General features: G+C 49.5%; 1 protein-coding gene across 2 annotated transcripts in view; it reads left to right on the top strand.

Annotated features, from left to right (window-relative positions):
• The window catches only part of bcor (BCL6 corepressor), a 34,548-nt gene that overhangs the window by 6,011 nt on the left and 5,348 nt on the right, over positions 1–23,189 (top strand). Inside the window, exons 2-9 of one of the 2 annotated variants that reach the window (XM_040148189.1) lie at positions 4,728–4,809; positions 5,061–8,249; positions 9,742–9,798; positions 10,287–10,446; positions 11,511–11,852; positions 12,950–13,234; positions 14,723–15,036; positions 16,356–16,640. In XM_040148189.1, coding sequence (XP_040004123.1) covers positions 4,807–4,809; positions 5,061–8,249; positions 9,742–9,798; positions 10,287–10,446; positions 11,511–11,852; positions 12,950–13,234; positions 14,723–15,036; positions 16,356–16,640 — 4,635 coding nt within the window. In that variant the 5' untranslated portion in view covers positions 4,728–4,806. The remainder of the gene's footprint in view (positions 1–4,727; positions 4,810–5,060; positions 8,250–9,741; positions 9,799–10,286; positions 10,447–11,510; positions 11,853–12,949; positions 13,235–14,722; positions 15,037–16,355; positions 16,641–23,189) is intronic. The other variant, XM_040148190.1, reaches the window with a different exon arrangement.

Raw genomic sequence — 23,189 nt, 5'->3', positions numbered from 1 at the left:
GCACATGAAAGCAATGCCAGCTTTTCAAAGAAAAGTCAAGAAACCTCCGGTAAACGCGGGCCGACTCGTGCATGCGCATCCCTATTACAATCAGGTCCTTTGGTGGCATAAAGGGCCATTTAGTCCTCATTTGGCACGGGATGAATAGAGGCAGTTCAGCAGCCGCCGCCCAAGCCCTAGTGACAGCACGGGAGGGGGGGGTGGGGTGCGACGGGCTCACAATGTAGCCGTTGTTGACGGCCGTGCTGCCGGGAGGGGGGGGGTTGAACCGTGCACCGACTTGCATGCGGCTGTGCAGCGGCCCGGGAGGACGCAGGGGCCCCTTGTTTACAGCTCGGTCGCTACTAATGTGACAGCTGAAGAGACGCCGTTGGCTCCTTCCAGCTCTGTGCTCCACCAGCAGCAGCAGCAGCAGCAGCGCGCTCTCTCCACAGCGTTTATCGCCTCCCTCGCTGCCTCTGTTCAACCGCTGTAGTTCTGTTAAATCGGAAACTGCGCCGACGGCACAGTGTTTCAACTTTCCACGGACTGCGCTCTGGGTCCACGCTGACATGATCAGTCGGACCCGTTTGGCACACGTCTGCCTGATCACCAGTAACGATTCAAATTGGGCTCGCGTTTTCTTCGGCGGTTTTTTTTTTTTTCTTTCTTTTTCCGATGCCGTGTGTCAGTGCTGGCGAGAGTGTGGCCCCGAGGCTGTGTAGTTAGTAGTCAGGTTGTAGGTTTGGACCGCGCTTTTCTTTTTTTATGTATTTTCTCCGATTTGTTCCCGCTTATTTCAACGTTGTTTACCGACAGTGTACGCAGACTCCTCTCGTTTTGGACGCTGAAACACACACACACACACGCGCGCGCGCGCGCACACACACCACAGCGACGCGGTGTGTGCGTGTGTGTGGTTTCCGCGAGTGTGTGCGCAAGCGCGCGCCCGCATTTAATCCCTGTTTATCCCCACCCCACCCCCGTCGCTGCGGAGATTATCCTGCGTCACACTGCATTTTTTTAGAGCCGATCGGAGCTCTGCGCCTCACAGAGCTTGGCAAAGCTCCAGGGACACAGAGCGAAAGGGCGCCGTCACTCCCGTTATACAGCAGGAACCCACATTCCCGGTTTCCCGTTACTGTAGCGAGCAGACTCGCAAACCTGACCGTGCAAGAATCAGTTCATAGACACGGGAGGGTGTTTGTGAATGATAGATACGCCCTGGACTCTCACTTTGGATCTGCGATTCTGGTTGGTCATGTATCAACTTGTTACGGAGGAAGCTGCTAATGGTGATACAACCACCTTTCTCAGCTCCAACGTTTGCCTTCAGTCTGGCTCTCTCTCTGTCTCTCTCTCTCTCTCACACACACACACACGTATAACTCGTAAGCACGCAACCGCTGAGCCGCACTGGGTGCAGAGAGGCCTCGGCCCAGGAGGAAATGATGAGTGGTGTCAGTGTTTGTTCCGGTGCGTATACCGCGGGTCACGGGGAGTTCAAGTAGTCGTCGTCAGAAACAGGAAACAAGGGAGAAGAGGGAGAAGCGAGTTTGTTTTCTTCCACTCCTCCTTCTCTCTTTATCAGTCTCTACCGAAATAGGGCCTACAGAGCTATGCGAGGTTCCGCTAAAAAACACCCGGTGGTTTTCTGTTTAATGGTGCGCGTCGGGGCTCCGCTCCAGCGGTCTGGTTTATAAACGCAGCCCCGACCGCTGAGGCCCCCTTCCCCCTGCCTGCTGCTGCCGACCAGTGTGATGGATTGGGCGGCCGTCGGGAGTTGTTTGTTGCGCAAACTATTCTTAGCAGCGGGGATGGGCACACTGCCCCTGCCCCCCCCCCGTCCTTCCACTCATAATGTGACATTTTGGCAGGATTTCTTCCGCTAAAATTAGCCTGCTTAACATAACAATATAAATACAAAAGTATTATTTTGCACCTGCGCCAGTTTCCCATTAAGGCACGCATAGCATCTAACAATAACAGCACCAGGCTGGTGGTAAAACAGTGGCCGACGGAGCGCCTGGCGTTTTGCGGCAGTTCTTGACAAGTTCTTGAGTATGCAGCTCAGGGTCTACAGTGGTCCACACATGCATCCAAAAGCCGAGCTTTATTCCCGGAGGTGCGCACGCAGCGTGCCCTCGTGCGCTTGATCCTGACCTTGAAGCCCGGCGCAGCCTCGCGTCTTAGCCCGGACTACGATTAATTTCATGGAAATTAAATAACTGCTCGGTCATCAGCACACAGCGTGGAGCACGTTGTGGCGTAATAACGGGGACACACAGACACTGGGCCGTCTCCGACAAGCACAGATCGTTTAGAGATCACCTCTCTAAGTTGTCTTCTTCCGTAGCAGCTGGGTAGATTTGTGCCAGAGAGAGAGAGATTTCCCTGTGGCGGCTGCGAAGGTTGTGTGTACGTTGAACAGAAATGTCCGTAAAGGCAGCGTGTCACTGAGTATCTGCGTTTGTGCTGGAGGCTTATTTTTTTCGTTTTCATGTTCGGTGTCGTTGAGCGCAGACTCTTCAAAGCAAGAGGAGCCTGTGTTTGTGTGTGCGTGCGTGCGCGCGCGTGTGTGTGTGTGTGCGAGAGAGAGAGAGCGAGCGAGAGCGAAAGATAGAGATAGAGATGCATGTGTCGCTCCAGGAAATACAGGAAACGGGAGTGATGTGATTTCTCAGAGCCGTGTGTGTAATTTGCAACAACGCATAGGTGTGCTATACGTGGCTGCACCCACATTCCCGTACTATAGCGCTTTTACCCGCGCACGCACACCGTTTCAGTTCCGTCAGATGCGGATGTTGTTGAAGCAGGACTGGCCCCGGGGAGCTGGGGGCGGGCGGCTCTGGGGGGGGGGGGGGGGGTGGCTGGGGCTGGGCGGAGCCGTTCCGAGGGGCCCCGCAGCAGGCTGATTAATGGGCCCCAGGTCACGGCAATAAAAGTGGCGTGCAAGCGGCGCGGCAGCGAGGCGCGGAGGCGTTTCTCTGCTATGATCGAGGAGCCCAGTTTCTCTGCTGCTCTCAGCACTGCTGAGCACGTCAAGGCTTCACTTTTGCTGTTTAAAGGCACTTCTCTCTCTCTCTCTCTCTCTCTCTCTCTCTCTCTCCCACCTCTTCTCTGCACTGGCTACACTAACAGAGCTGACTCTCAAAATTGTCCACCCTAATGAGTCATTAAGTCTAACATTCAAAACTCAAATATTTCCTTTTTAAATAACATCTGACAAGTGGAAGCAATAATGCTTTTTCTCATTGTTGTTTCCCCATTTTTGAGGATTTTGATACAGCTCGTAAAAGTCAGGCAGACCACTGCGCTAGTATTAAGATGCCACTTGACCCACCAAAGCCCAGTGATATCTCAGTTTTTCCGTTTGTACAAAAAGATTTTATGAATATCAAATTTGCGTTTGTCACAGTTTCTTTCTCACCTGTTTATTTCTTTTCTCACGAGATTGTGATCTCTTTCACTCAGTAATGTGGAAGCAAGGTGTTGTTACAGTTCTGAAAAAGTAGACTTTTATATTCACTAAAATGCACAAACACAGATTTTTAAAAGAAATACATTTGGCTTAGTTGTTTTGCCCAAAATTGTATTTAGTCCCGGTAAGAGATATCCCTTTGTATCTTTATTTTAATTAAGTTGTTAAAGCCAGCACCATCAGCACCCAGCTGATAAAAGTACAGATTTAATGTTACAGACCAATTATTAAATGTTATTTCCTAAAATATTGTATTAATAAATAGCTAATAAATATCTTTGTTCAACAGTTTTCATAGCGCAACGTAACAGCTCCGTTATGCTCCGGTGCTTTAAAGAAATTCAAATGTATACAAAACATTTAAAGATTAAAGGTCATTTCACACAAAAGGATCTCTGTGGGTTTTATTTTTTTCTTACTTACATTAATCTTATGATTATCAAAAGAAAAATACCTCAAAGAAACACCATTTTCACTTCCATGGTCATATTTTTTATACCATACCTTTATACCTGTCCTCTGTATTTACCTTTTCATGCTCGGTGTTTTATTGTAAATTTTGCGTAGTTGTCTCTCTTTCTCTTTTGGGTGAGTTTTTGTTGGTGTGTTTGTTGATCTGTGACTCCGTGTTGGCGGGTGGGTAAGTGGTGTCCCACCGAAGTGGTCTCTGATGTATAATCTTCCCTCGCTCCTCTGGCTGAGGCAGCTGAGAGAGCAGGTCAAAGAGGGCGCAGAAAAACCAGTATGTGGGGAACGTGACTGAATAGACGCAGCTCCACAATGCACATCTAGCCCACAGTGTGCGCAGGAAGAGGGTCAGAAGGGGGGGGCGTAGGAGAATGGGGGGGGGTTGCTGAAGGGTGTTGACGGATGGGAGGGGTGGGGGGGACCACACTGTGCTTTTATCTCCGGTGACTACTTTAGTGGAGTTGTGTGTGCATGTGAGTGAGAGCGACTATAGCTAGCGGTGCCATTATCTTTCTTTTCTTTGTACCTTCACTCAACTCCCTGTTTCAGTTACACATCTCTGTGCCACATTTGATTGCTCCATAGCAATAATGCATATGTTGATATATTATTTAAATGTGCATGCCCCAGAAACCATGTTTTACTTAATTTCTATGAAATTTCTCTTTTGGGGATTTTATAAACCGACTTTTTTTGCCCTGTCAAAACATTTTTTGGCATTAGAACAAAGATGTGGGGTGTATGTGTGTATGTGGCAGAGCCAAGACACTGACTGCTAACTGTTTGCTCATCTCCACAGGGCAACATCTGTTCGTGATGTCGATGCTGAGACACAAACCAACCTGGAACTAGGACAAGGGAACCACATCACACAAAACATGGCAAGTCCCTGTGCTCGTCTTCAGTTCTGTTTACACTCATTTGTCACATGAGTCACTGTTATCTGGAAATAAACACTTGGTCTGTTTCACTCTGTGCATGCACATAACTAACCTAGAACACTAAGAAAGATAATTAAGCAGTATAGTTCATGTTTTCAATGTCACATTTTTAATTTATAATTTTCTTTGAGGGATCTGATTTTTGTGATGATAGTCACATTTACTTCTCTTGCATCTCCTTTTTGCTGCAGGTGGATGCAAGGTTGACACCCCTGGCAGCGATGGGGCTAGACCGAGGCACTCTAATGCACGATGGTCTTCGACTTCATAGTGGGGTTGTATACCCAGGGATCAGAGCACTACCAGCAGAGAAGAGCAGGGAGACGCCCGCTCACCCCCTCACTTATAGCAGGGATGGTCTCCAAGAGCTCATCTACAAGCCTGATGGCCCTCTGGACAGTCGTAAACCCAGTAATGGATACCTGGGCCTCTACAAGGGTACCCCTCCAAGTCTTCACAAGCCTGTACTGGTTCCTGGAGCTGGAGCTGAAGGTCTAGGCTTGGAACGCAGAGTAGGGCCTGGAGAAAAAGCATCTGAGCTTGGCTTGGCAAGTGCTGGTGGCAGCTACCTCCGCCTGCCATGGCTCAGCCCCTACCCTGAAGCAAGCATGTATCCCTTCATGGACACTTCCAAGTACGCGGCTCTAAACATGTACAAAGCCTCCTTGCTCAGCCAACCCAACCCCTATCTTCCCCAGCACCTGGCCTACCCCTCTCTGTGTGCAGCTCAGGGGGGAAATGTTAACCCTGCTGCAGCTGCATCTGCTGCTGAGAGGCTCTACTATATGCCGCCCTATCCTCCTCCTCCCATCTCTTCTCCCCTGGTGGCGCCCCCTATGAGGATTCCTGCAGTCACAGTGGCCCCCACATCACTGGTACACTGCCAGGACAAGGGGCTTGGTGTTCCGCCTCCATTTGCACAGCAACTTCACCAACCTTCCCCTCATCCTCAGCACCATCAGGCTACTATAGACAGGGACCGGTCCCCAAGCAGGAGCAGCAGACCGAGCAGACCTCCCTCTAGAAAGGGCTCTAGCAACAATAATAACACCAGTAGTACTAGCACTAGTGGCACAAGTGGTGGGAATAATAATAGTCTACCTACTGATTCTTCTTCTCATGCATCCTCTCGCCTTCCCCAGCCTCCTCCTGCTCTCATCGACAATTCACTGGACTTACAAAGGCCAGTTGCTAGGATAGGACAACCACCGACCTCCTCCACTTCATCATTATCTGCCTCATCGTCATCCACGCAGTCCATTCCTCATCCATTCTCTGTGAGCAGCATGGCATCAGAGCAGCCCTCTCCTGCCCGGCCCAGCCCCCACAAACCCAGGCCAAGAGATGGGGCACCTGAGCACAGAAGTGTAGGGGTTGAGAGGAGACCCAGCAGGTCACCCTCCAAACCTAATTTTGAGAGGCCAGCTCACCAACCCCAACCAACCAAAGACTCAGCAGAGAAGCCCTTAGATTTGTCTGGAAGAATACTTGAGTTTGGACTGCCTCCCAATGGATTCCCAGTTAAGATGGACACTATAGCATCAAGCGCACGTTATGGACTGCCCCCTAACCGAGAGCTCCTAAAGGAAAACCTGTCCCTCTCTACTTCCTCCCACCCTCACTCTGTGGTTAGCAGCACTTCTTCAAAGGCCTCAGAGAGGCCAGAGATGATCAGCACTTTACACTCCTCCTGGGTTGTACCTAGCCCATCTCCTTCCCATACACAGCACACACCAGGCTTGCCCCCCTCTCCAAGGCCTAACACAGACCTGGGCCTTTCACAAGCCAAAGGCTCCTCACCTTCTGTCATCAAACACAAGAGTCTGGAGAGAGTACTCCCTCAGCAACGCAGCTCGTCCTGTCCAAGGATTGGGGAGCCCAACCATGTTTCCTCTTCTCAACATTCTGGCTCCTCTCTGGTCAGCTCCAGGGCTCTTTCTCCCAAACCCAATGGTGAGTGGGTCAAACACAGCCCTGGTCAATCAGAACAACCATCAGTTGTTGGCCACCACAGAGACGGGACAGAGAAGTCCTCCCTAACCACTAAGAGAGGTGAAACAACCCCAGAGGTGTCGTCATACAAGAGGCCCTGTTTAGAGAATGGCCATCCTCCAGGCCACCTTTACCTCCCTCAAAGTGACGCTTACCTGAACCACAGTTTGGCTTATGCCAATAGGTACCTGCACTACCCCATCCCTGATGGCATGGGGCTACACTCTCTACCAATTACAGGGAAAGGCCCAGTCTACCCTCATCCAGTATTGCTTGGCAGCAACAGCCTTTACCCAACCCACCTGGCAGCAAAACACCCTTTACCCTACCACAATCTCCCATCTGGTCCAGGAGGGGAGTACCTCACTTATAACTCACAGGAGATGGCCCATCCTCTGATGCAGAGTCACTCAGACAACAAGCTGCCAGAAAGGGGAGATGCAACTTTGAAGCCCCGGGGACAGGAGAAATCACGGGGAGCTGTTGAAGAGTGTGGGGGCCACAGAGATCACAATATTGGGAAAGAGATAGGCGAAGGAAGCCAAATAAAATCGGATAGGGAAGCAGGAGCACAAGGACAGGGTGGCAGTCAAAGCAAAGCTCCCTCTTCCTCTGTAACATCCAGAGAAAAGATTATCTGCATTGACCTTGTACACTCAGACACAGATATTGAGTCTACCCCAACAGTCCACAAACAGCCCTCTGGTGAGACCAACGCCAAGGTTAACCAAAATGAATGTTGCCATAGTAACCAAAATCTGACAAAGACTGACTATGAGCCAAAACACCAAAACCACCTTTCCCATTCTTATCCAATCCACTCTGGACAGAGTCCCACCCTGAAGCCCACCCATACTGATAGACAGCAAGAATCTCCCTTTGGGAAACCAAAGGTTCTTCAGGACACAGACTGTCCTGGGGTGACATCTAGCACATCACCATCTTCTCCGGGGCTGATCGCCCAAGCAGAGGAGAGCCTGGAGGAACAGAGTCCCAGCCCAGATCCCACAGACCAAGACCAGAGCACCTTGCGCTGTGCCCGCACATCTGGGGAGCGCAGCTCTGGTAAGGACAAAGGGGACAGGGACAGCCGAGCTCTCCACCTCACCCAGCACTGCACAGATGTGGTGAAGGAGTCAGACCAGGAAAAACTGTGCGAGAGGGAGACTGAAAAGGAAGACAGTATTGTTGACCTAGGAGAGTCTCAAGGAGAAGGAGATGAGGAGGAAGAAGAGGGTAACCAGATTTCATCCAAAAGCTCTCGTAGATCCAGTCTGGCCAAGAGGATTGCTAACTCCTCAGGCTATGTTGGCGACCGCTTTAAATGTGTCACCACTGAGCTGTATGCTGACTCCAGCAAGCTGAGCCGTGAACAGAGAGCTCTGCAGGTAAGGCTATTAACACTTGTGGGTGTATGTACAGTACAGGATATATTGGGCTCAAGCTGGTGGTGGGCTGCAGAGAGGTCATTATGACCAATGCTCCTTATGTGCAGACATTTCAAACATACTTTCAGTTCTAACATCCACGCAGGAATAAACCCCCAAGGGCCACTGTCTTTATTCCCTTGCTGCAATATTAAGAACTGCCTGTGGACAAACCCTGCATGAAATTGGCATACTGCATTTACAACACATCATACAACACAATAATATAAGTGCTGTCATGCTACTGTTCTTGCCATAGGCCTGATCTTCCCCTTAGTTTATCATTGTCTTAGTGAGCTGGTGCAAGGCTAGTTGAGGCCCTCTGTCAGGGGGGGCAGTTCAAAGGTTAAACAGGGCTGCCAACTCTGTAGGGTGATTAGTGAGCAGTCATTGTAAAGGTTATTTCTGTGCGTGCGTGTTTGTGTGTCCGTACGTGCTTGTCCTTGTGTGACTGCCTTGGGGCTAAAGCATGTGTTAGTGCTGACTGTGCTGTAGAGCTTTATACTGTAGTTTCAGAGCATGACTGTGGCAGCCTCACAGTTCACACTGCCTTTGGCTATGCTTAACCCCAAGGTTAGGGGCAGTGGAGGGCTTGCAGTGTGCTTAAAAACCAGCAGCTGCCTGTTTTGGGGTTCCTCTTAGGCTTTTCTGCATGCCCCCCCATCCGCCAGTTGCTATCCTCCCCCAACCCTCCTCCCCCTGATGGCCTATGCTGCCCTGCCTGGTTGCTGTCCAAGGTCATAATTCTCCTCACCCCATTGGCTAAAAGACCCTCTCTGCTAACACACATCAGACCACATCTATAAACACGCAATTACAGCAATGTCCCCTACACTTGGCCTTCATCCCCTGTCATTCATACACACACACTGAGCTATTTGTTTTAGATTGTTAACTCCGGTTCCTTATGCTCAACGTTCAGCGTAGTAACACAAGCAAACCTTATGCTATATTATCCACTGGCTCAGAGGCAGATATGTTAATGGGTTGCACATGTCTGTCTATGTTGTATACGCACCCTAGAAAACTGTGGTTTTGTCTGTGTCATGCTTGTCAATGCACAGCTGCAACACAAAGCTATCAAACGCTCTGTTTCTGGACATGTTGAAAAAAAAAAAAAAAAAAAAAAAACTAGATGTGGAAGTCTGTTTTTAAAAAAACTAAAGAGACAGCTAAAACTGAATTAGCATTATCAATCATGCTTGGAATGAGCATATTGTTTTGATTTTCTCTGTCAGATTTGTCATTCATGCAGTTCAGAAAATTATTTGATAGTTTTGATGCAGTGTTAATTGACCTGTTGAGTCACTTTAATTTGATTGTGTTATTTTGTGGGATTGTGGCTACCTATTGTGTGTAAAGAAACATGTGGAGAAACATAACAAAAATTCATAAAAAAAAAAGATGAAATGATGGACAGATATATTGAGCCCCCCCCATTCTAATTGCTTAGATGGAAGTCATATCACGAGAGGGGAGTAATATAAGTCAACCTGCAGCTAACTGGGAGGTCAGTTCTTTACATTTCTTATCACATCTGCCTCTGATGGGCTCTGTCTCCTTTGTACTCTGTATCGCTGCACACTCCTTTTTTCCCCTCTCCCTTCTCTCCTTTTTTTTCATCTCCTCTCTCTGCCTCAGGGCCTAGATGTATATGTTTCCTAGCCATGTTTATGTTTCAGGAAGGGAGATGCCAGGATTTAAGCCCCAGAGCGCATGGACTCACAGTGGCTGCAGTAGTCTAACCTGTGTCTTGATGCCATGCTTGTGATTTATCTGTCTACCTTTTTGTCCTGTGTGCGTTTGTGTGTGTGGGTTTAATTTCTTTGGCATTTTCTTTTGATTTTGAGACAATGTGATTTCTGATGCAATTTTTTGCTTCTGTAGCTGTTGAGGCCAGATTGAGGCTTAGAGAGGTGTGTGTGTGGCGTGGGCAGATGATGAGTGGTTTTCATGGGTTTTCTCTGCATATGTGTGTGTATGTGTGTGTGCGCGCAGCGGGCAATGATGCGGTTCTCGGAGCTGGAGCTGAAGGAGAAGGAGGGCGGCGGTGTGTGTGTGTCTGCCTCGGCAGCAGGACGGGAGCTGGCAGACGGCCAGCGCAGAGAGCGAGCGCTGGAACACTGCCAACACACCACCAGGCAGGGAGAGAGGGAGGGTGAGTAACCCAGCACCACACACACACACACACACACACACCCGTAATGCTCGCACGCGCACACACACACACACACACACACACACACACACACACACGCAGCCACTCTGCAAATGAACACTCAGAAAGGGACACACACAAACAATAGGTGCGCGTACACACTCACATGCACTTGCAGCAAATGCTGAGGCAAGACTGGGTCACTCTTATTAAAAAAAAAAAAAAAAAAAAAAACACTTTTCCACACACGGACTCAACACACACACACACATGCACACACTCTTACACAATCTAGGCAGTGCAAGCGAACGAGCGAGCAAGAGACACAGAGAGGGGGAGTTTTATTTTCAAGAAGCCTTTTGTGCTTATCTGCACGGAGAGACGATTGAGAGGGAGGGCAAGGGGAGAAGGAGGGGCAGAGATTGCGTGAGAGAGAGAGTGAAAGCGGGGGGAGAGTTAGTGGGTGAAAGCGGATGGGAGAGCGCAACGGAAAGAGAGAGAGAGAGAGAGAGAGAGAGAGAGGGAGGAAGGGAAGGAGGGGGGCTAGTTACGTTGGCTGAGAGCCCAGCTGTGTGTTGGAGCGAGGCCGCGGCTGACGTGTGAGCCTAATTATGGCATGGAGAGAGACAGAGGGAGAGGGAGTCGAGGAGGGGGGGGGGAGGTAGAGTCACGCTCTGTGTGAGAAGGGCGTGGTGCGGTCATGCCGTGGGGGAGGACGGGGGGGAAGGGGGGGGGTTCACCGTGCGCAGAGAGTGCGCAGGATGTTTTCTTGCCTCTCCTCACTGGAAGTGCGAGCGGCTACGCTGAACCGTCAGGCCGCTGGCTCGGCTCACATCAGATTAAAAAGTCTTTACCCCATCAAAGTTTTACTGCCTGTCTTTAAAGCGGAATAAAAGCTGGCTGGTGTTTAACTGGCATTCCCCCTCCGTCAATCCCCCACCCCGTCTCGCCCCCACCCCTTATTTCTCTGGTCTCTTTCCGTCTGTCTGTCTGCATTGTCTCCCCCTTAATTTGCCTCTGCCCACTCCCCCCCGTTTCCATCCGTCTATCTCTTCTCTCCTCAGGTGTCCGGCCATCGTACACTAACAACAGAGTGCCAGTCCTCCAGAGGTGTGGGGGCCAGAGGGAGCCTTTGTCCCCAGGGCAGGGGGCCCGAGATGGGGCTAGAAGCGCCAGCCAAGGAGGCCTAAAGGATGGAACCAAGAAGTTGATGAGAGAGTGTGAAGGAGGTCATTGTGTGCCCCCCACTTTGACACCAGCAAAAGGGTATCCTGGGGAGAAAGCCAGCCTTGGCTTTGGACCCACCAGGAAACGTCCTCTCGGCAGCAAGGCTGAGCAGGAGGACACGGAGAGGGAGGAAGGAGAGAGGGTGTTCCACGCAGAGAAAAGACCCAGAATTTCTACGGGTGAGAATTTCTCGAACTTGCATTGTCGCCCACATGCCGTCCCCACCCCATATCTGCGCTCTAATTCTGCCCACTTCTTTACCCTTCATCTTCCGTGATGCTGAGCCCTGTCTCATCCCTTGTTGTTTTTTTTGTTATTTATTAATTTTTTTTTACAATCTTTCTATTCCTTTTGATGCTTCCTCCTTCCAAATCAATTCCACCTTAAGCCCGCTCTGTCAACCCCCCCCCACACACACTCCCTGTCCCATCTTTCGCTCTGTGTGGCAGCCAGCTCAGAGAAGTGTTTAATCCTGCCTTTGAGCAGTGTGCAAGAGAGAAGCGAGGAAGAGGGACAGCCATTCTCTCTCTCTCTTCTTTCAGTTCTGCCGTTCCTCCGCTGCGCTTACCCACCCTCTTCAAAGCTGCTCTTTTCTTCTCTTTTCATCTCCTTTCTTTTTTCCCTCATCTGTTTGGGTTTCCTTTTTTCTGGCATGCGGTATTGCGCTTGCTCTCCCTGGCACTGGCAGACGAGTCAAATACCCGTCCCCCGTGAATTTCAGGGGGGAGAACTCTCCCTTTGCTTCTCCAGTCTTTATTGCTTTGTTTTTCCGCCCGATTCTTGACTTCTCTACCCTTTTACTCCTCAATCTGTCTGTTTCACATCCCGCTCGCTCCCTGCCTCTCTTGCCTGAGTGCATGTGTGTGTGTGTTAAATGTAAGGCTTAGAGGGGGTTTTACAAGCCATAAGAATGTAGTAATTAATGGCCTTTGTTCTTTGTGCTCAGTTCTCTGTAGATTGGTAGGTATGTACATACAATAGTTTTGTGTGTTGCAGAAGGTGAGAGTAGTATTTTTGAAAGGGTGAAAACCTTTTATGTAGCGGTGTAAGCTTGCCCACAGTGCATTCCTTAGTTTATCCAATGGGTTTTAAGACGTTCATAAGACCAATTTAGGGAATTAAATTTCCTCATCTAATCTTTTAACTGAGGTTTAAACTTGAAAACCACCAAAAGTGTAGCAGTTCCAGATTTTTACTGGACGAAACTCTTCCAGGCAACATAACTTTATATGAGAAATGTCAAACGACGCAAACTCTGTATTTATGTGGTTTGCAGATGAGCGTGAGCAGGCCAGTCCTGATGAAGATGACGACGAGGAGGTGCGGAAGCTCAAGGTCTGCATCGAGCTGAAGGGACTGCGGCTCAGCAAGCCTGCCACTGGCGCAGCTTCACCTGACGGATCCCAAATCAAACAGGAGAGGGTGTGGCCCCAGCCCCGATTAGTAGCCTCAGCGCAGAGCCCACGGGAGCGCAAGATCAGGGCCGGTGAGCCCGAGGAGAGAGCCGCAGCGCAGAGAACTGAGATCAACAGGAAATGGGGCTGCGAGAAGCTGCTTAATGGTGAGAATGAACTGCTAACCGCGCAAGCCGCTTCTGTATGTCTGAGTTCAGCTAGGGTAAAGGAAATCTATCTTTGGTTCACGTTTCACTTTCTTGTCGAGCATTGTGTCTTAAGGGGATTTCCCGGGAGCCTTTGGGGGAGGGGCAGAGGAAATGAGGTAGGGGATACTTCCTCCTGCCAGGGGAAAGGCTCGAGAATCAAAAACAAGACCAGGGGTCTAAAAGCTAACCCCCCTTCCTCCCCCCTGTGGTATTGGGCTTTTTGTTCAGATGGTCTACAGTGGGCTCTGTGAGAATGATGAAGGAGAAAATGAGGGAAGTGGCTGGTGGAGATATGCGCGGGCGGGTGTAGTGTGACTAATGTGTGATCAATGATTTTTCTTTTTCTTTTTCCCCTCAAGACCAGTCACAGGGAAAGGGAGGATGGGTAATATGTGTGTGTGCGTGTTGGGGGGTGGTAACTTATTAAAACCAGGGCTTTCCCTTATTCATGTGCCCAAACTGAGGCAAAGGCAGGCACAGATGAGACGAGGAGGAGAGAATAAAAGAGCAGGAGAGAGATTAAAGGAAGTGAATAAAGCAGGGGAGATTTTGGTTTTATGTTTCCTGCGGAAACCACAGGCCTTGCAGGCCTTGATTGGCCACAGGTTTTTTTTTTGTTTTTTGTTTTATTTTTTTTTTTTGCTTGTACCTTTTTAGATAATATCACCCTAGCAACAGCCATGTTGTCACAATGAATGTGGTTATTCCATTGTGTGTCTGTCAGGGCTGTGGTCTTTTTTTTTTTTTTTTTTTCCTCCATTTTTTTCACGACTCCACAAATCAGATAGTAAAACACATTCATCTGTGTAAAGAATCATGTGTTCTAAAATGCTCTTTCTGCAACAGGATTTACATCGAAAAGTGTTATCTTGCTGATTTAAGCATCAGCAAGATATATAATTTCACTTTCCTCCTCATTCATTAGCAGCCTACGACAGACTTAATGATTTTAACTGTAAAAGTTGTATTGTAATAAAAATCAGACCTCGACCACATTCCTGTGTAGTTGGAAATACAAGGGTCCTGAGGAAAGAAAACGTATTCCATAAAGCTATTAAACAGCATTTTGACATTGTGGTTTCAAGGGCAGGTTTTTATTTCTCATATCAATACGTACTGTAAGAGGCTGAAACCAAACATTGCCAAATTTTTTTAAAGAAATAACTAATAGCAGTGTCCTTGCCGCAATGAATGAGCGCGCACATGTCACTACAGGGGTGTCTATGCGAGCCTGTGTTGTGAATGCAAGTGTGTTTTATTTAAAAAAAAAAAAAAAAAAAAAATTTTCCCTGAGCGAGCAGACGCATGCTGCGCTCACAGACAGTTCTGTGCACTCATTAATAAACCAACAGAGGGTGAGAGATGGCCTTGCAATCCCTTCCCATCCTCCCCTTCCACCGAGCTCTCACACTATCGGCCTCTCTCTTTCCTCTCCTCCTGCTCCAGGAGTAGCTACCTCTTCCCTTCCCCCCAGCCAGCTGAAGGACAGAGCATACCCGCCGGACCCCTTCTCAGGTGACCGTGGCCTCAAGGAGCCCAGGAGGGGCCCCCCCTCCCCAGCCCCGGAGCCGTCCATGGGAGGCACCCCTCCCCTCAAGCCTCGTCGCCATAGTGACACGGACAAACCCAAGGGCAAGCGGCCCTGCAAGACCAAACATACCAGTCAGAGGGAGCGAGAGCGGGAGAAAAGGAAAGAGGCCGCTCCCAACAGCCCGGGCCAGCACTGTGTCACCGATCAGGGAGCAGCTGAAGATGACAAGGTGAGTGCCGATACGGTGTCTGGACCATGATATGGGCGTCTGGAAGTTTGCAGCAGCCTGTTTCAGTATGCCTGTCGGCGCCTCTGATTATGCAGCTGGGAGAGAGGGAGGGAGAGAGAGAGGAAGGAAGTATGTTTACAATGTTTAGAGGGCTGCTGGAGCTTTGACCTCCTCCTGCCCTTAGCGACTCCCCCGCGGAGCGCCGGCATGCATGTGTGTTTGTCTCTGCCCTTAATTGTCAAACGTGTGTCATTGGCGCTGTAATGTGCGTAGGTGCACGCCAGGGCCGTGAGTGTCTGCGTGTTTGTGAGCATTCCTGACATAACAACAAAACCCTGGAGCAATTATACATCTCACTCAGCGCTGAACACAAAGCTACACACACACACACACACACACACACACGCGCACACACGCACACCCTCACTCACACAGTGAGGAATGTGGCAGCCATGGTCGAGCGTATGAAGCGCATGAGTTCAAAAGAGGGGAAAAAAATGAGCATGGGGAAAAACTGAGGGGAAAAAAAGAAGGCTAGTTGTTTTCCGCTCGCGCTGCTCTCCTCCCTTGCTCCTCCTCAGCCTGACAGCTGCTCCGACATGGAATTCCACTGAGAGGGCACGCACTTCACACACACACACACACACACACACACACATACGCACACACAAGGCAGGCAACTCCCTCTCTCATGTGTTGCGCTCTGAGGGCTCTGTTGGTTTAGTGGTTAAAGAAAAGTGGCGTGCCAACCTGCAGGTTTTGGGGCGTGAACAGTTGGTGTGAAAGCTGTGTGCGTGCGTGTTTTTCAGTGAGACATAGTGTGTCTTCCATACACAATAATGTACATAAACACAGATAGTGTAAATGGAAAATTCATCTATATTTTAAGCTTTATATAGGCAGCGTCCAAAAGTCATATGAAGAAAAGAAAAGGGGGAAAATTTTTTAGGTGAATAAACATCAAGTGTTATTGAAAATATAATTACTCTCTCTGGATGGATTTTGGCCTTATAGCAACCACTGACTAATTGTCATATACTTCAGCCAGTTTTTCTATTTTCCACCTCATTATTTTGTTAAAAAAAAAAAACTTTCATACAATTTTGTGTGTGCTTGAATATATGCTCAAATGCATCTCCTTCTGTGTGTGTGTGCGCGCGCACATATGTCTGTGTGTGTAGTCTCATCCTTGTCTGTGTGTGTGTGCGTGTGTGTGTGTGTGTGTGTGTGTGTGTGTGTGTGTGTGTGAGAGAGAGTGACTTGGTGTCCCGTCTGCTATGTGGCAGGGGCTGTAACACACTCTCCCCCTCTCTCCTCAGCTGAGTGAGCAGCGCAGCGCTCCAAGGAAGAGAGCCGCCTCTCCTAATCATTATCCCTGCTCTCCAGTCAAGCCCTGCTCCCCCGCTGCGCTCTGCCCGCCCTCCCTGCTGCCCCAGGTGAATGGCAGAGCAGGCGGTGTCCCACCAGAGGCCGCGGGGCTGCAGAGGACCCCCCCTGCTGAACCCCCCGCGGTGCGTCCGATCCCGCCAGAGGCTCGTCGGCTGATAGTGAACAAGAACGCCGGGGAGACTCTCCTCCAGAGAGCTGCGCGGCTAGGCTACGAGGTAATAGGCTTCGCTCAAAGTCATCCTCCCTCCTTATCTCTTTCTCTCTTCACATATTACAGTCTTAACACTTCGTCTCATCCAAATCTTCGCACTCTCTCTTCTTAAATTGAGCTCATTTTCTCCCCCTCCTTTGTTCCTGTCTGTGACTCTGTCAGACATAGCTTGATGCTTTTTTTTTTCCCAAGATTGTCTTTCTCCATCTGATTTTTCTCTCGCATCTGCCCTGTTCTTCCTCTTTCTATATCCCTCTTTTGTTTTTTGGGGCATCTCCTTCTATTTCACCCATACTCCGGCTTTCTTCTTACCATACTCCATCTTTTTTGCTCCTCTTGCCTGCTATGCTCTCTTTCTCTCTCAGGTTTCCGCTCTCTCCCTCCCCCCTCTTTCCTCTCAGCACTCTCTTTCTCTTCCTCTCTTTGTGACTCAGATTGTCGTTGGCATCCCTCCTCCTCCTCCTCCCCGCGAGCGCCCTCACACACACACACACACACACACACACACACACACACACACACACACTCCCCCTCACCTCCCCTCCTCTTGCCTCGCTCCACTCTCACATCTCATTAATTTTCCGTGAGGCAAAGTGTGACACACACTCACACACGTAGGCGCTCGCTCGCACACACATACACACACGCACGCACGCACACACGTGCACTTGCGTGCGTAGACAGCATGAGGGATCGGTGGGATCATTATACGGAGACTTATGCTCGCAGCCTCTATCTAGCATCGGGAGTTTTTTTTTCTTTCTTTCTTTCTTTGTGTGTAGCTGCCGATCATTCGCTCCTAAACCATATCCTGTCATTCTAGCACATACAAGAAAAAAAAAGAGACTTGTGTATATTTTACTGAATCTCTCAACTCCCATCGCTCTGAAAGCTTTTAATTAAAGTTGGATGGCCCACTGCCTCATTCTCCCTCTTCCCTTGTGTTACTGATCGTGAGCCTAAATGTTTCTCCACCCTTGTTGACAGATTTTACAAACTGATTTATTGATCCAAGTGTTTCTAATGCCACTTGAGCTGCAGATTGTGCAGTGTGTGTGTGTGTGTCAGCTCTGTCTCTCGCTCGCCTTTGACGCTGACAACGTCTTCTCGTGCGTGTCTCTGTGTGCGCGTGATAATTTTTTATCACCAGCAGAGGTATCTTCAAAGAACTGTAAATAGGTGTGAGTATCTTTTGTTGCTCATTAACCGGTTGCTTTATGGTTGTGTGTGTTTGCTGTGCACATTTACGATGAAAGGTGCGTGTGCGTGTGTGTGTGTGTGCGCGCGTGTGTCCGTGATTGTGTGTGTGTGTGTGTGTGTGTGTGAGTCAGAGTGGGAGAGAGCAAGAGTGTGAATGAGAGGTAAGCACTGGGAGTATAATCGCATTCTAATGGCCCTCTAATGTGCCGTGGTGACTGTGGTTAGCAGTGGCGGCGGCTGTTTTTCCCCCCTCACTCACACAGACACGCAGACGCACACACCAGCGCACACACGCACAGGGTGCAGCGCAGCAGCAGCAGGGTTCAGTCAGCCGTGCTGGAGAGAAGCTGGCTCGTCTTTCTGATTTATGCGTCTCTCTCGAACGTTTTTTTCCCCCCTCTCTCCTTTTTTTCATTCCCCCTTCGCATTTTTCCCTTCCTGCGCTCCGCGTGTGGAGAGGGAAAGAGGGAGGAGGGAGGAGAAAACCTGAGACTACACAAACAAGGCGCTGACCGCTGCGCAAACAACACCCCCGCCTCCCCTCTCTCTCTCTCTCTCTCGCTCTCTCGCTCTCGCTCTCTCAGGAAGCTCGTCTCTCGCTGCCTGTGTGTGATAAGCCTGGGGCAGACCCGTGGGGCTCCCACACAAACACACACACACACATACAGACACACACAAGGACGTGCGCAGAGAGACACACCAATTTATGCATACCGCCTCACACACACACACACACACACACACAAGCCTGTAGACGCACAGAGCGCTTGTCTCACGCTGGTGTTTTAGCGCCGCAAGCTCTAGGCTTATCTCACTCCCAGGCAGAGAGATATGAGGGCCTGAGAGACAGAGCCGCGCACACACACACACGCACGCACGCACGCAAGCACACACACACACACACACACACACACACACACACACACACACACACACACACACACACACACACACAGCTCACATGCTGATTACAAGCGCACACACACACGAACACAGAAATATGCATGGAGAAACACCCATTATGACCCAATAAGCACATGCACAGGCGTCCTGACGTCTTCTACTCCATATGCTGCGCAGAGCGACGGCTCTCAGAACACGTCGCTGTCGCACATCCACGTAGACCTGCACATGCAAATTCAGAATCATCCCCTTGCGCACACAGACACACGCAGCCTACATGCTTGACTACGAACACACACGGGCACCGAGGAGCACCGGTTGGTTCCCTGTACGCACATGCACAGGCTTTCTTTCGTGTGCAGACCTGCACATGCGGGATGCAGAATCACCTCATGAGCACACGCACGTAATTTAAGACACGCACGCTATTCTGCGCTGTTGCCTATGCCCAGCCGACACTGTGCATATTTCATGTTCGTTTAGTTTTGCGATCCGTGCCTCTGCACATGAAAGCCCACTCTCTCTTCCTCCCCCCCTCGCTCCCCTTTTATTCTCTCGCTCTCCCTCATCTGCCTCGCTCTCCGAGCATTTGAAATGGTAATGAGGAGAGATTCTGCGGATGTCTTCATCCCTCTCCCTCCCGTGCCGGGGCTCGGGGGCCCCTCAGCTCTGCCCATTGAAAGCTCAGATAAAGGTGCAATCTGTCATTTATTCTCCTCCCACAAATCACTTCTGATTTTCCTTTTCAAATCCCTGTGTGATCCAAGCAGAGAGAGAAACCGGATTGCATTTTAAGTGCCCAGTCAGACCAACATCCACGATAGAAAACTTTGAAATTAAATCGCTGCAATCACTGGATTTGCTCGTGGAGGTGAAATAAATCCACATTGACCTTTTTAAAGTTCAGCTCTGGAACTCCGACTCTCGCACATTTGCACCTTTGACTAGAAGCACAGAGTCTTGACAGTGCCAACCTTTTGAGGGAACCAGAGACCCGCAGAGTCCAGGATAGAGGACGCCATCATATTAGCCGTATCAGCCCCGTCAAATTCCATGCACATGATACCCTGCTTTGCTGGAGTTTTACCTGTTCCACCATAGAAACGCGGCATTGTCTGCAGTCAGTTGAGACTCAGTGGATGATACAAATACCGTATGTTTCCTTGAATTAACCATTTTAACTTATGGTCCAGATTGCTACTACTTCTGACTGGTGGCAAGTCAGCTAGCTTAGCGAGCTATTTTGGCTGGCTGGCCGGCACCACTTATGTTACTGGCTGGCCACTGTAGTTTGTGCTACGTTAGCGCTTAGCTCGCCAACCACCTAGCTAGCTAGCTCTGCGAGTAGTCACTATGACACCGAGCCTTTCAACAATTTATATTCACAAGTGTGTGTGTGAATGAATTCCGTTCTGCCGCTTTCGCGTATGACCGGACACCAGAACAGTCAGCGGCCCCCAGATTCGATGAGGCTTGCTTTATCATTTGGTTTGTATTTAGCCGATGAGCATTAATATGCAGAGCAGGTTATTAGTTGATACTGGAGGCATTTATTGATTATTCCTTATTTCGTCTTTATTCTGCAGTTAGCGAAGATGCATGTGTGTCAGTGGGAGATGAAGCAACTATCTGAGATCAGCAGTGGCTAGATTCTCTGGTTTCCTCTGTTACCGCAGCACAGTCATCCAACAAGAGGCTGACACGCACACACACGCGCACACACACACACACACACAAACATTTCGATGTGTCCCTTGAATGGGCACACCACAACTGCGTAGACTGCTGGCTCTTAATTGTGCAGGGAAAGTCCTTCATACATCACTTGTATATGTGATACATTATTTGGACAGTTGCACATTTTTTTTAGGTCTTCAGGCTCTGAGCTTCAGAATATTCAAATTGAAGGAAAATAATGAATAGTACTTTTAAAGTGCCAGGTCTTCGCTTTAATTTGAGATAAATACATGGTTCACAAGTTTAAGGGGTTCAGAACCAGGTCAGTCAGACCTCAGCAGACACGTTGTGTCTTCCCCGGTGATGCTCTCCCAGAGCTTCACTGCAGCCTCATTCGGTTCTAGCTTGTTGTGGCGTCTCTCTGCCTTTAGTCTGGTCTTCATCAAGGGGAACGCTGCTCAGACGGACTAAGATCGGTTGATTGACTCGTCCTGCCCGGGGTATTCCACCTCTTCACCCTGAAAAGCTCTGCGGTTGCTTTGAATGGATGTTTAGGATTGTTGTCCTGCTGAATGATGAAATGTCGTCCAATGAGTTTTGGCAAATTTGACTGAACCGGAGGCACAGAATGCTCCCGTATACCCCTGCGTTCGTCCTGCTGCTTCCGTCAGCACTGAAATCATCAATAAATGCCAGTGTGGCAGTTGAGTGGCAGCCGTACCTGCCCAGGCCATAACAGAACCACTCACCATGTTTGACGGATGAGGTGGTGGCTTTGGGTCATGGGCTGTTACTTTATCGCACACGGTTTCCTCTTTCCATAATTTTGATAGAGGTTGATTTTGGTTTCATCAGTCTATAGAACTTTGTTCCAGAACTCTACCGGTTTCTCTTTGTGTGTTCTGTTGCAGCCTGGCTTTTCTGTTTTTGAGGTTTACCAGGGGTTTGCATCTTGTGGTGAATCCTCTGCGGTTAGAGTCATGAAGTCCTCTCTTGATCATTGACAAGGAAACATGCACGCCTGCGTCCTTAGGAGCGTTCTTGACTTGCTGTGCAGTCAAGGGGTTTTTATTCACAATGCAAATCATTTTCTGCTCATTCACACGACTTGTGCTTCTCGGTCTACCGTGTCATTTGCCATTTTCTAGTCTTCCTGTGTGCACCTGCCTTTTTTTAGAATTTACCCAAGTGCAGATTTTGGCAAACCAACTGCTTTTGATATCTGTCTGATGGGTAGATGGATATATTTTTTTTATTTAGCCTCATTATTATCTTCCTCACTTGCATAGTCACCTCTTCACTCCTCGTATTGACACAAAACTCCACCTAAATCTAAATGGCAACGCTCAACTCTGAGTCAACTCTGAGCCACGTGTGAGCTTTTTTGTGCATGAGCTAACATTGAAACAACACACAGCTGCCCAAGAAACATTTAGTAGTCAAGTGTCCAGTTACTTTTTAACCCCCAATTTGCCCCTAATTTGGACACTGTGTTTCAAGGGGCAACATCTCCCACACAGTTCTTTCTGTGCTGACCTAAAAAAAAAAAAAGTACCGAAATTAAAGCTGAGTCTTGGCACATTAATGTAGGATCCATTATTGTATTTCCGATTGAATGTGCTGAAGCCCAGAGCCTGACGAACAAGAAATACGTAACTGTCCAAATACTTCTGGTCTTGCCACACACACACACACACACACACACACACACACACACACACACACGCAGGCACGCGCGCGCACGCACACATCTGTTGTATGCGAGGCGCATACAAGGCAGCGCTGCAAGGGGTTAAATGTCTGAGTGATGCATTGATTGCAGGCGAGCGCAGGGAAGCATTCTAGAGAGGGAGATTAGAAGACGGAGGGAAAGAGCAAGAGGGAGAGGAGGGGGGAGCGGTGTCTCATTTTACTGCGGAGGAGTGACTGTGTGTGTGTGTGTGTGTGTGTGTGTGTGTGTGTGTGTGTGTCTCTGTCTGTGTGTCTGGCGGGAAGCCGGGGCTCTCGTGCTAAGCTCCTCGCTCTCTCCCAGCGATATTAAACACGGCTCCGGAGGTTTTAGCGCTACGCCTCCTCTACACACACACACACGCACACACACACAGACGAACGCAAACTCGTCATCGGCACAAAAAATACATGTGTGCGCAGACACACACGCACACACACGCGCGCCCGCACGCACGCTTAGGCAAGCTGCATATCAACACTCTCGACCCGTCAGTCTCTCTAACACTTGCTCTCATTCAGTCACACAGACACAGGCATGCGCACACACACAGCGAGTGGAATCCCCCAGAGGGGAGCTTCAGCACAGCGCTCCTGAATCTTTCTCCAGCAGGCAAACAGAGTGTTGGCAGAGAGCGAAAACCAGTTGGAGCGGGGTCCCCCCCCCCCACCAACACCACCCACCCCTTCTCCTTTTCCCTCGCACTTCGTCTTGCTCGCACTTGCTCTTTCTCTCGATCCTGTTTTCCACTTCTCCCCCTTACTTCGCTTTCTCTCCATCCTCCCTGGCTCTGATTGTCCTCTGTACCCCCCCACCCCCCACCCCAGCCCCTCCCGCCACCACTTCGCACTGCCACTACCATCCACTGCACCCCACCCCGCTCCTTCATCTCCTGTTATTATCAGCTTCAGCCCAGAGGACGGCCCGGCAGATTTCATCCACAGATTCATTTATCTGTCATCTGTTGGGGTGTTGCCTCTCGCTTCTCCTGTTCTTCCGCCCTCTCTAACCCTCCGCTCATCCTTCTGTCAGTCTGTTTTCTCT

Source organism: Xiphias gladius, chromosome 16 (assembly GCF_016859285.1).
Source record: "Xiphias gladius isolate SHS-SW01 ecotype Sanya breed wild chromosome 16, ASM1685928v1, whole genome shotgun sequence".
Lineage (NCBI taxonomy): Eukaryota > Metazoa > Chordata > Actinopteri > Istiophoriformes > Xiphiidae > Xiphias > Xiphias gladius.
Note: the sequence above shows the minus strand (reverse complement) of the source record. Positions and strands in the feature narration are given on the sequence as shown.